The 12368-nt window shown below is 42.1% G+C and overlaps 1 protein-coding gene across 3 annotated transcripts in view; it reads left to right on the plus strand.

Annotated features, from left to right (window-relative positions):
• Nucleotides 1-4152: 4152 nt before the first annotated feature.
• The window catches only part of LOC121292174 (MAP3K12 binding inhibitory protein 1), a 53017-nt gene continuing 44801 nt past the window's right edge, over nucleotides 4153-12368 (plus strand). Inside the window, exons 1-2 of one of the 3 annotated variants that reach the window (XM_041213821.1) lie at nucleotides 4153-4602; nucleotides 7515-7542. Coding sequence is in view for 1 of the 3 variants with exons in the window: in XM_041213819.1 (XP_041069753.1) it covers nucleotides 4513-4602 (90 nt within the window). In the remaining 2 variants the exon portion in view is untranslated. The remainder of the gene's footprint in view (nucleotides 4603-7514; nucleotides 7543-12368) is intronic. The other 2 variants (XM_041213820.1, XM_041213819.1) reach the window with 2 other exon arrangements.

Genomic DNA, 12368 nt, shown 5'->3' on the forward strand with positions numbered 1-12368 from the left:
AGAAACATAGAGACATAGAAAATAGGAGCAGGAGTAGGCCATTCAGCCCTTCAAGCCTGCTTCGCCATTCCTTATGATCATGGATGATCATCCAACTCAATAGCCTGCTCCCGCTTTCTCCCCATATCCTTTGATCCCTTTCGCCCCAAGAGCTATATCTAACTCCTTCTTGAAAACATAGTGATTTGGCCTCAACTACTTTCTGTGGTAGCGAATTCCACAGGCTCACCACTTTCTGGGTGAAGAAATTTCTCATCTCAGTTCTAAATGGTGTACCCTGTATCCTCAGACTGTGACCCTTGGTTCTGGACTCCCCCACCATCAGGAACATCCTTCCTGCATCTACCCTGTTTAGTCCTGTTAGAATTTTATAGGTTTCTATGAGATCCCCCCTCATTCTTCTGAACTCCAGCGAATATAATCCTAACCGACTCAATCTCCCCTCATCTGTCAGTCCCGCCATCCCAGGAATCAGTCTGGTAAACCTTTGCTGCACTCCCTCTATAGCAAGAACATCCTTCTTCAGGTAAGGAGACCAAAACTGCACACAATATTCCAGGTGTGGTCTCACCAAGGCCCTGTATAATTGCAGCAAGACATCCCTGCTTCTGTACTCAAATCCTCTCGTTATGAAGGCCAACATACCTTTTGCCTTCTTTACCGCCTGCTGTACCTGCATGCTTATCTTCAGCGACTAGTATACGAGGACACCTAGGTCTCATTGCACATTCCCCTCTCTCAATTTATAGCCATTCAGATAATAATTTGCCTTCCTGTTTTTGCTACTATAGTGGATAACCTCACATTTATCCACATTATACTGTATCTGCCATGCATTTGCCCACTCACTCAGCTTGTCCAAATGATGCTGAATCATCTCTGCATCCTCCTCACAGCTCACCCTCCCACCCAGCTTTGTGTCATATATCTTGCACACATTGGTGATGAGCCCAGGAAGTTCAATAACAAAATTAATTCCTGAGGAATTGGAACATTGTCATTTTTTATTTGCAAGGGTAAATGACTGAGTGCATCTGCATTTGCAATCTGACTTCCGGGTCTATGAATAAAAGTATACTCATATGCTGCCAAGATCAGTGCCCATCTTTGTACACTTGCTGATGGTATAGAGTGTTTAGCCTTGTCTTCCCTGAATAGTCATAATAATGGCTTGTGGTCCATTGTGATAGTAAAGAGACAACCCTGTGCATATTGATGAAATTTCTTAACACTGAAAATTATTGCCAGGCCTTCTTTTTCAATTTGAGAGTACTTTTTCTCTGCAGTGCTGAGTGTTCTTGACACATATGCTATAGGTTGTTTTGATTCATCATCCATTTGATGGGAAATAACTGTTCCCACTCCATAGGGTGATGTGTTACACGTTAATATCAATGCTTTTTTGGGGTCAAAATGTACTAGAAGTGTGGATGATTGTAACAACTGTTTCACTTTTGTGAAAGTTTCTCCCTGTGATGTTTACCATGACGATCTCTGGTTTTTCTTGAGCAAGCAATGCAATGGTGCAAGTTCTGTCGACAAACTAGGCAAGAATCGTCTATAGAAATTGATCATTGGAATGATTTCAATTTGGATGTATTCTTTGGCTCTGGGGCTTCTTTAATTGCTTTCACCTTTTCTTCAAATGGATATAGGCCTTGTGAATCTACCTTGTGACCTAGGTAAGTTACCTCTGTTGCCTGGAATGTGCACTTTTCCTTTTTCAATTTCACTCCCACCTGCAAAAAACATTTCAGAACTTCTTCCAAGTTCATCAAAGGTTCCTTTTCAGTGCATCCAGTCACAAGAACGTCATCCAAATAAACTACGTGGGGCAATCCGTGTAATAAACTTTCAATGGTTCTTTGGAATATGGCACAAACAGAAATTATGGCAAAAGGTAAATGGGTATATTGGTACAATCCCTTATGCATGTTTATGGTGACAAACTTCCTACCAATTGTTGGTAGGCATGACTCAAATCTAACTTCATGTAAGCCATTGCACCTGCCAATTTAGCGTATAAATCTGCAATTTTAGATATGGGGTGTCTATCCAATTTTGCAACTTGATTGACTGCTTATTTATAGTCCCCACATATTTGAATGCTTCAGTCATGTTTGAGGACAGGTAGAATTGATGCTGCCCATTCTGAAAATTGTACTGGTTGTATCGTCAAGTTCCAGTTTTTCTAATCTGTCCAGTTCTGCATCTATCTTATCCCGCACTGCAAAAGGTACTGGTCTTGCCTTCATAAATCTTGGTCTCGCCTGTGATCTACATAAATCTTTGTTTGTAGCCCCTCAATTTTTCCAAGTTCTTCCTTGAAAACTGAGGCATATTTTTGCAGTAGCTCTGAAAGTCCATTAGTTCTTAGTTGGAAGATTCCCGTCCATTCCAATTTAATTTCTTTCAGCCAGTTTCATCCGAGGAGACTAGGTCCCTCGCCTGCTACTACCATCAAGGTTATCCTCACTGTTTGAGCTCTGTAGTGTATTATGACTTTACATATGCCCTTGACATGTATGTTTTCTCCTGTATATGTTCTTAATTTATCATCAGTTTCTTCTAAATTCAGCTTATGTTCTCCATGATTCAGGCATTCAAAAGTATGCTCACTGATCATTGTAGTAGCTGCACCAGCATCCACCTCCATTCTGATAGGCTTCTCATTCACTTCATGGTTACATAGATAGGCTCTGTTCTTCCTATCTTTAAATTCTATAATGAATAGATATCAGGATTTATGTTACTTCAGGCTTTTGAACACTTTTTATCTTATTGGGTTTTTGCTTTTGTCTGCCAGTCTGCCTGATTCTATCTTTACAATGCCTCATGAGGAGTCCATATCGATGGCAGAAGAAACATTTGATCTTTTTAAACTGTGGATCATTACAAAGTTGTCTGCTTCCATCTTTGTTACTTTAATGCCATGTTTTTGCTGCTAAGTTATCTCTTTTAATTTGTCTGCTATCAGTGGCTGTTTCCCGCTTCTAAGTAAAGCTCTGCACTTTTGTGCTCTTTTTAGTTGCGGTTTCCTGCTCAACATGGAGGACGGCACCTTTTTGTGCTCCTCAAATGGCATCTAAGTCTCGTACTGCACCTTTCATTGCCAGAGCAATTTCCAATTCCTTCTGAAAATCTAAGTTTGTTTCAGCCAATAATCTCTTTTGAATTGCACTTTTGTTTATAACACACACCAAACTATCTCTAAGCATATCATTGATAGAAGCACCAAACTTGCAATATTCAGTTAATTGCTGCAGACTCTCCACATAACAAGCAACTGTCTGCCCCGCAGCTCTAATTCTTGATTTGAACTTAAACCATTGCATGGTCACCGACGACTTAGGCTGGTAATGATTCTTTACGAGGCTCACTAAGTCATCAAAACTTTGATTCTGGAGCGCTGAGCGCCAACAGATTTCAAATTAATCCGTATTTCTTACTTCCACACGTGGACCGAAGGATTGCGCACCTCTTCTCCTCCCCCGCAATGTCGTTTGCCTGGTAGAAGAACGCGAGGTGTTCAACATAGTGAAACGAGTCTTCCGAGCTTGGGTCAAAATGCCAATTTGTGGCATTCTGTTAGGGGAATATTTTGATCGAGAAGGAAATTTTCTTTTACTTACAACTACCTTACGCTTTCGGTTCGTCTGATTTCCTTCATTCTTCCTAGCTTTTTACCTCATTTTTTCTGTGGTTTTTTGTGCTTTTATTCTCATCGCCAGTTTGTTGGATCTAGTGCCCTTTGGTTTGTTGGGGCTAAAGGATCCTGGTCGCAGCTTAATTTGGGGTGACCAAGTCAGTACAGAGACAGAGCATCAGGAGATCATTATTAGAATAAACACATGCTGTTTATTTAAAAACTAAACTCAGCAGCTACATTTGTGTGCTCACAACTCAAAACTCTCTCTTCACTCTTCAGTGTCTAACTCAAGACTCTCTCACAGTTGCAGCCTGCCTTACTCTGGTATTGCGTATTAAGATCATGTGATCTTACATTACAACACTTGTCTTAAAGTGTATTACATAAGAGGTTATTACAGGTGCCTTCAGTACTCTTCTTAAAACTCCCTCTTTGACAGGGCCTTTTGCTACCTGACCTAATAATTCTTTCTGTCAAATTCTGTCTGATTAAAAACACTGCTGTGGAAGTCTTTGGAACATTTCAGTAGTTAAAGGTGCTAGATCAATGCAAGTTGTTGGTGAAGGGCAATATAGAAAATGCTGGAACAGAAACAAGAAATGCTGCAAACACTCAGCAGGTCAGGTAGCATCTGCAGAGAAAGAAAGAATTTCAGCTCGGTGACCTTTCATGAGAACAGAATTGGGTGCAAATTTGTTAAATCTTGAGCTTAAATAACCAAAGTTTTTGATACTTGTTAAAGAGAATGTACCCGACGTTGGAGACATTAGGAAAAAAATAATGTTTTTGTAGAGAGACGCCCATCATATTTTCACCTGAGGTAGAGTCGGTTGTGTGGGAGTTGCAGCTGGGGAGTTGGTGTCATGGCGACGGCAGAGCCGGGACCAGGCGACAAGGAAACGGCCCAGAGCCTGCACATCCTGCTGACCGCGCTCGCCCGGTTTCAGCAGCAGGTACGTGAGTGACTTCATTTCGCTTTAAAAAAAAAATTTGAAAAGTCCCCTTTTTCTAATATCTGAGAAATAGGGCCGGAGCCGGGGCCTGGAGTAAAGAGCGGCCCCGGCTTTGAGTGGCTGCCCGGGCGAGGCCCTGGTTAGGCGGACATTTGCCCTCGGTCAGAAGCTGCCGGGCGCCTGGACTTCCAGGGTTTGTGCCTTCAGTCACCGGGCGAGCAAAGCTGCCAAATACCGAGAGTTAATTTTAGTTAGATCCAACTTCACGCACCAAGAAATGATCACCCAAAGCCGCTGACTTTTTACTAAAAGTCGGTCTACGAGATGGTGCGAAATGGGCCGTCAGTCTGGGTTTATATAATTTTTTTTCTTTTGAGCGTATAGTTTTAAAAGAAATAAAAGCAGAAAATGCTGGAAATTTGTCAGATCGCGAGGGAAGCGGTGTTAATGTTTCAGGTGGATGACCTTTCATTCGAAATAAAGAAAAAGTGCTTTGTAATGTATTTATATAGCGCCTTTTAATGTAAAAAAAGTGTCCCAAGGAATTTCACAGAGGCATTTATGAAACAAAATGTGATTCTGAACCACAAAAGGAGACATTTAGTCAGATGACCAAAATTTTGGTTAAAGAGGCAGGTTTTTAGGAGGATCTTAAAGGAAGAAAGTGAAGCAGAGAGAAATAGGGAGGGTATTCTGTAGCTTGGGACCTAGGCATGTGAAGGTGTGGCCACCAATAGTGGAGCAGTTAAAATCGGGAATGCTCAAGAGACAGAGTTGGAGGAGGGCAGATATCTCGGAAGGTTGTGGGACTGGAGGAGCTTATAGAGATAGGGTAGGGCGAGGCTATGGAGGGATTTAAAACAAGGATGAAAATTTTAAAGTCAGTATGTTGCTTGACCGGTAGCTACTGTAGGTCAGTGAGCACAGGGGTGATAGGTGAAAAGTACTTGGTGCAAGTTAAGCCATGGGCAGCAGAGTTTTGTAAGACCTCAAGTTTAAGGAGTATAGAATGTGGGAGATCAGCCAGGAGTGCATTGGAATAGTCAAGTCTTGAGGTAACAAAGGCATGAATGAGGGTTTTAACAGCAGATGAGCTAAGACAGGACACAGTTTGGTAATGCTATGGAGGTGGAAATAGGCAGTCTTTGTGATGGTGCAAATATGTGGTCGGAATCTTATTTTGGGGTCAGAGTGACATTAAACCTGAGAACAGAGTAGCTTCACCTCAGACTCTTTCCAAGGAGAGGGATAGAGTTGGTAGCTAGGGAATGGAGTTTGGAGTTTTGGCTAGGGACCAAAAATGACGACTTCAGCCTTCCCAATATTTAAATGGAGGAAATATCTGCTCATCCAATAGTGTATGTTAGATAAGCAGTCTGATAGTTTAACAATGGTGGAGGAGTTGAGATAAGTGGTGGTGAGGTAGAGGTGGGTTTCATCAGAGTACGTCTAAAAACTAATGATGTGCCTTTGGATGATGTCATCGAGGAGAGCATATAAATGAGAAATAGGAAGAGCCAAGGATAGATCTTTGGAGGACACTGGGGTAATGGTGCAGGAGCAGGAAGAGAAGCCATTGCAAGTGATTCACTGGCTTAGATAGATAAAAGTGAAAGCAGTCCCACCCGGCTGAGTGACAGTGGAAAGGCGTTGGAGGAGAATGGTGTGGTGAACCATGTCAAAGGCTCCAGACAGATTGAGAAGGGCCAGGAGGAAAAATTTACCTTTGTCACAGTCACATAGCATTTCATTTGTTACTTTGATAAGAACTATTTCAGTACTGTGGCAGGGGCAGAAACCTGGATAGAGACATTCAAGCATGGAGTTCTGAGAAAGTTGGGAACAGATTTGAGAGGTGACAACACGTTCAAGGACTTTGAAGAGGAAAGGGAGGTTGGAGATGGCACGGTGGTTTGCAAGCTTGATGGGGACTGGGGTTGGTTTTTTTGAGGGGAAGTTTGAGGATAGATTTAATGGAACAAAGGAGAACACCTGAAGGTAGAGAACCGATAACATGGCTAACATGGGGGCTAAGAGAGGAAGTTGGGTGGTCAACAGTTTGAATAGTGAGAATAGGATCGAGGGAGCAGGGTGGGTCACATGGACAAGATGAGCTCTGAAAGGGCATAAGACATAGGAGCAGAAATTTGGCCATTCGGCCCTTCGAGTCTGCTCCGCCATTCAATCATGGCTGATAAGTTTCTCAACCCCATTCTCCCGCCTTCTCCCTGTAACCTTTGATCCCCATACCAATCAAGAACCTATCTATCTCGGTCTTAAATACGCTCAATGACCTGGCCTCCACAGCCTTCTGTGGCATAAAGTAAGATAGGAGAGAAACTTGAGGAAGATGCAAGTTCAGAGCTAGGGCAGGGGTGGAGCTTATCAGAAGTTTGGCCAGGTGGGCTAGTAGAAGGGAGGGGCATGGCACAGACAGCTGATCAATGGTCTCAATCTTAGTGACAAAAAGTCCATGATCTCCTCGCACTTATTGTTGGAGGTGATAGTGGAGAGGACAGTGAAGAGGGGTTTAAGAAGACGGTTTGCAGTAGACAAAAGAAGCCGGGGGTTTTCTTTGCATTCCCAGATGATTTTGGAATAGTAAGCTTTTTGGCATAAAAGAGCAAGACCTGAAAGTGTTTTAAGTGGTCTAGTCAGATCTGGCGGTGGATGGTTAAACTAGTCCACTATTTTGTTTCAAGTCTGTGTCCCTTGGACTTTAAGAAACATATGGGAGAATGGAAAATGTATGGGGGAATGGCCGGGTGAGATTGAGAGTAATTGTTTTATTGGGGACTAGGGCATTAAAAGTGGAGGCGAGGGTGTGTTTGAGCAAATCAGTAACTGCAGAAATGTTTTGGTTTATTTCATTTTTTCCTTTTTCCAATATCAAAACTATGTTTCGGTTACAGATGGTTTTTGAGACCAACGCCAGGTGAGGTTAGTGATTCAAACAAATCTGCATTTATAATTTTCCTGAAAGTGCTTTTAGAAACAATTAATGGGAGGTTCTGTAACCATATTGCAGGGTAAAACAATGATGACTAAAATGGATTCATGTCAAATAATGCTGTTTTTATGGATGAGAAGTTAAACTAAAGCCTTGTTTATCTGTTCAGTTGGATGTAGGAGATCCCATTCTGTTTTGTTATTTGAAGAGGAACAGGATTTTGTGTGTCTTGGCTAGCATTCATCTTTTAATCAATATCACCAAAACACATTTACTGGAAATACTAATCAGTTAGCAACAGATGTTGACTGTTTATAGCATTTTCAGATTAACTGGTCATTTATCCCATTGTGGCAAATTAACTACTGCCTTTGCCTTCATGTCAACAGTGGCTCAAAATGAACAACTTGCATTTATGTTGTGCCAAATGTTCCAAGGTGGTCTAGGGAGTGTAATGAGAAAAAAATTGACAAAAGCAAAGAGACATCCAGACAGGTGCCAAAAGTTCTCCAAGGGTTGTAATTTTGAAGGAGGTATTGAAGTAAGGAGGGACGAGACTGTGGAGGGATTTGAACAATGGTGTGAGAAGTTTAAAATAGAGGTGTTCTGAGACCAGAAGCCAGTATAGGTGAGCAAGTGTGCAGTAATGTGTAAATGAGACTTGGTGTAATCTAGGCTACGAGCAGCAGAGATTGGAATGAGCCAAAGTTTATGGAGGGGGAAGACAGGAGGCTGTGTTGGCTAGTTGTGGCAATTGGTGCATGTGAAAGGCACTGTATAAGTTCAAGCTCTTTTACTATATCCCAATAACACCTTGAACATCTGTAGGGTCGGACAAAAGCTTGTCAGAGCCTGAGGCAGGTGACGGCGATAGCTGTGTTTGACTTGGATCTTAGTTCTGTTTTGTTCTTCACTATAAAACTCTGACAAAATTCACATTGCTAGTGATTTACAAACGTATGAACGTATGACCTAGGAGCAGGAATAGGTTACTCGGCCCTTCGGGCCTGCTCCACTATTCAATAAGATCATGGCTGATCTGACTAACTTCCCACCTACCCATGGTAACTTTTCACCCCATTGTTTATCAGTAATTTATCTGTTTCTGCCTTGGAAACATTCAAAGACTCTGCTTCCACTGTCTTTGAGGATGGGACTTCCAAAGACTCTCAACCCTCAGAGGGAAAATTTCTTCTCATCTCTCTCTTAAATAAGTGACTCCTTATTTTTAAACAGTGACCCCTAGTTCTAGATTCTTCCAGAAGAGGAAAGATCCTCTCCACATCCACCCTGTCAAGACCCCTCAGGATCTTGTATGTTTCAATCAAGTCACCTCTTACTCTTCTAAACTTCAGCGGATACAAGCCTAGCCTGTCTAAGCGCTCCTTGTAAGACAACCTGTCCATTCCTGGCATTAGTTTAGTAAACCTTCTCAAATGCTAATGCATTTACATCCTTTCTTAAATAAGGAGAACAATACTGTATGCAGTATTCCAGATGGGGTCTCACCAGTGTCATGTACAACTGAAGCAAAACCTCCCTAGCTTTATATTCAATTCCACTCATAATAACCGATAACATTCTACTAGCTTTCCTAATTACTTGCTGTACCCGCATACTAACCTTTTGTTATTCATGCACTCGAACACCCAAATCCCTCTGAATCTGAGCTCTGCAATCTCTCACTATTTAGATAATAAGCTTCTTTTTTATACTTCCTGCCAAAATGAACAATTTCACATTTTCCTACATTGTACCCCATTTGCCAGATCTGTGCCCATTCACTCAATCTATCTATGCCCCCTTGTAGCCTCCTTATGTTCTATTCACAACTTACTTTCCTTCTTATCTTTGTATCATCAGCAAGCTTAGCAACCAAATCTTCGATCCCTTCATCCAAGTCGTTTATATAAGTTATAACAAGTGGAGGGCCCTGATCCATGTGGCACACAACTTGTTACACCCCACCAACCAGAAAAAGACCTATTTATGGGTAACTCCCTGTTTCCTGTTAGCGAGCCAATCTTCTATCCATGCCAATATGCTACCCCCTATACCGTGAACTTTTATTTTCCGCAATAACCTTTGATGTGGCACCTTATCAAATGCCTTCTGGAAATCTAACTGCAGTACATCCACCGGTTCCCCTTAACCACAGCGCATATGACTCCTTCAAGGAACTCCAATAAATTGGTTAAACATGATTTCCCTTTCACAAAACCATATTGGCTCTACCTGATTACCTTGAATTTTTCTAAGTGCCCTGCTATAACATCTTTAATAGCTTCTAACATTTTCTGTATGACAGATGTTAAGCTAGCTGGCCTTTAGTTTCCTGCTTTCTGTCTCCCTCCCTTATTGAATAAAGGAGTTACATTCACTATTTTCTAATCTAATGGCACCTTCCCTGAATCCAGGGAATTTTGGAAAATTAAAACCAACACATCAACTATCTTACTAGCTACTTCTTTGAAGACCCTAGGATGAAGTACATCAGGACCTGGGAATTTGTCAGCCCGCAGCTCAATACCACTTCCCTGGTGATTGTAATTTTCCTGAATTCCTCCCTTCTTTCCAATTCCAGATTTACAGCTTTTCCTGGAAGGCTACTTGTATCCTCTATAGTGAACACCGATGCAAAATACCTGTTCAATTCACCTACCATCTCCTTATTTTCCATTATTAATTCCCCAGACTCACTTTCTATAGGACCAATGCTCACTTTGTTAAGTCTCTTGTTTTATTTAAGTATCTATAGAAACTCGTACTATTCATCTTTATATTTATTGCTAGCTTTCTCTAATTTTTCTCTCCTTATTAATCTTTTTTGTCATTCTTTGTTGTTCTTTGTATTCTGTCCAATCTTCTGACTTGCCACCTGTCTTTGTGCAATCATATGCTTTTTCTTTAAGTTTGATACTGTCTTTAACATATTTAGTTAACCACGGATGGTGGGCCCTCCACTTGGAATTTTTCTTTCTCGTTGGAATGTAAAGTAAGAACTAAATTTTTAGGAGGCTAAATTCGATAGCCCCAAAGCTAGGCATGGAGATTGTGATGCACTATTAACCTGTACCCATGGACTGCAATGTAGGTAGCATGTGAACTATGTGCTGTCTGCTGTTTTGAGTGTTCTCTGAGTCTAGCCAGCACCAAGTATGCTGTTGGTTGGCTAAATGCCTGAGCAAGGGGGCAATGTTGTGAGTGCCTTATATCAGTTAAGGCTGGCCTGTACTGCTTAAATCTATCCTACCTCTCAAAAGGGAAGTGCATTGTGGCTGGTAGCCCCTTGGGAGCTGAATCTGACTTAGGAAAGGCACAAGAAGAGTGTGAGAGAATAGTATCCAATGTTTTCGGATACTGCCTTGGGGGAGGTACAAAAAAAAAGTCCTGTATCCACAGAGACTAGGAGGCCCTCCAGACACAGTCTCAGAAGGGAAATGCTGTAAGACATTCAGTAACCTCACACGAATGGTCTCACCTCACCTCTGGAATTCAGCTCTTTGTTTGGAACAAGGCTCTGATGAGGTCTGGAGCCAAGTGGCCCTGGCAAAACCCAAACTGAGCATCATTGAGCAGGTTATTATTGGGTAAGTACCACTTGATAGCACTGTCGATTGCTTTGCTGATGACTGAAAGTGGGTTGATGGTCAGTAATTGGCTGAATTGGATTTGTCCTGACTTTTGTGGATAGTATGTATGAGGGCAGTTTTCCACTTTATGTGGATACCAGTGTTGTAGTTGTATGGGAACAGCTTGGCTAGGAGCACAGCTAGTTCTGGAATACAAGTCTTCAGTACTACTGTGGGGATGTTGTCAAGCCCATAGCTTTTTCTGGATTCAGTGTGCTCAGCGGTTTCATGACATCACGAGGACTAAATTGAATTGGTTGAAAATGGCATCTTTAATGCTGGAGATCTCAGGAGGGAGGCTGGGATGGATCATCCACTGGACAATTCTGGCTGTAAATGCTTGTTAGCGTTTCAGTCTTGTCTTTTGCATTGGGCTTTGGCACCATTGAGGATGGGCATGTTTGTGGCGATGACTCCTCCTGTTACTTGTTTAATTGTCCCCCAATATTCATGACTGGATGTGACAGGACTTTGATCTGATCCTTCAGTTGTGGGATCTCGTAGCTCTGTCTATAGCATGCTTCTTCTGCTGTATGACATCCATGCAGCCTTGTATTACAGCCTCACCAAGTTGACACTTCACTTTTAGGTATGCCTAGTGCTGCTCTTCGCATATTCTTGTATGCCTCTCGTTGGCCGCTTGGATGATAGACTTATGCCTTGTAGATGGTGGAAAGGCTTTGAGGAGTCAGGAGGCGAATCATCTGCCACAGCATACCCAAACTCTGACCTGCTGTTGTAGCCACAGTATTTATTTTGTTGGTCCAGTTAGTTTCTGGTCAATTATAACCCCCAGGATGTTGATAGTGGGGGGTATTCAATGATGGTAATGCTGTTGAATGGCTTGAGGAGGCAGTTAAATTCTCTCTTTTTGGAGATGGTTAATGTCTGGCACTTGTGTGGTGCATATGTTATACGCTACTTTATTAGCTCAAGCCTGAATATTGTCCAGTTCTTGCTGCTTGAGGACATGGACTGTATCTGAGGAGCCATAAACGGAATCATCAACGAATATTCCCACTTCTGACCTTCTGACGGAAGGAAGGTCATTGATGCAACACTTGAAGGTGGTTAGGCCTAAGGCACTGCACTGAAGACTCATGCAGTGATGTCCTGGGGCTGAAATGATTGGCCTCCAACTATCATAACCATTTTCTTTTGTGCCAGGTTTGACTCTTGCCAGC

This window comes from Carcharodon carcharias, chromosome 20, assembly GCF_017639515.1.
Source record: "Carcharodon carcharias isolate sCarCar2 chromosome 20, sCarCar2.pri, whole genome shotgun sequence".
NCBI lineage: Eukaryota > Metazoa > Chordata > Chondrichthyes > Lamniformes > Lamnidae > Carcharodon > Carcharodon carcharias.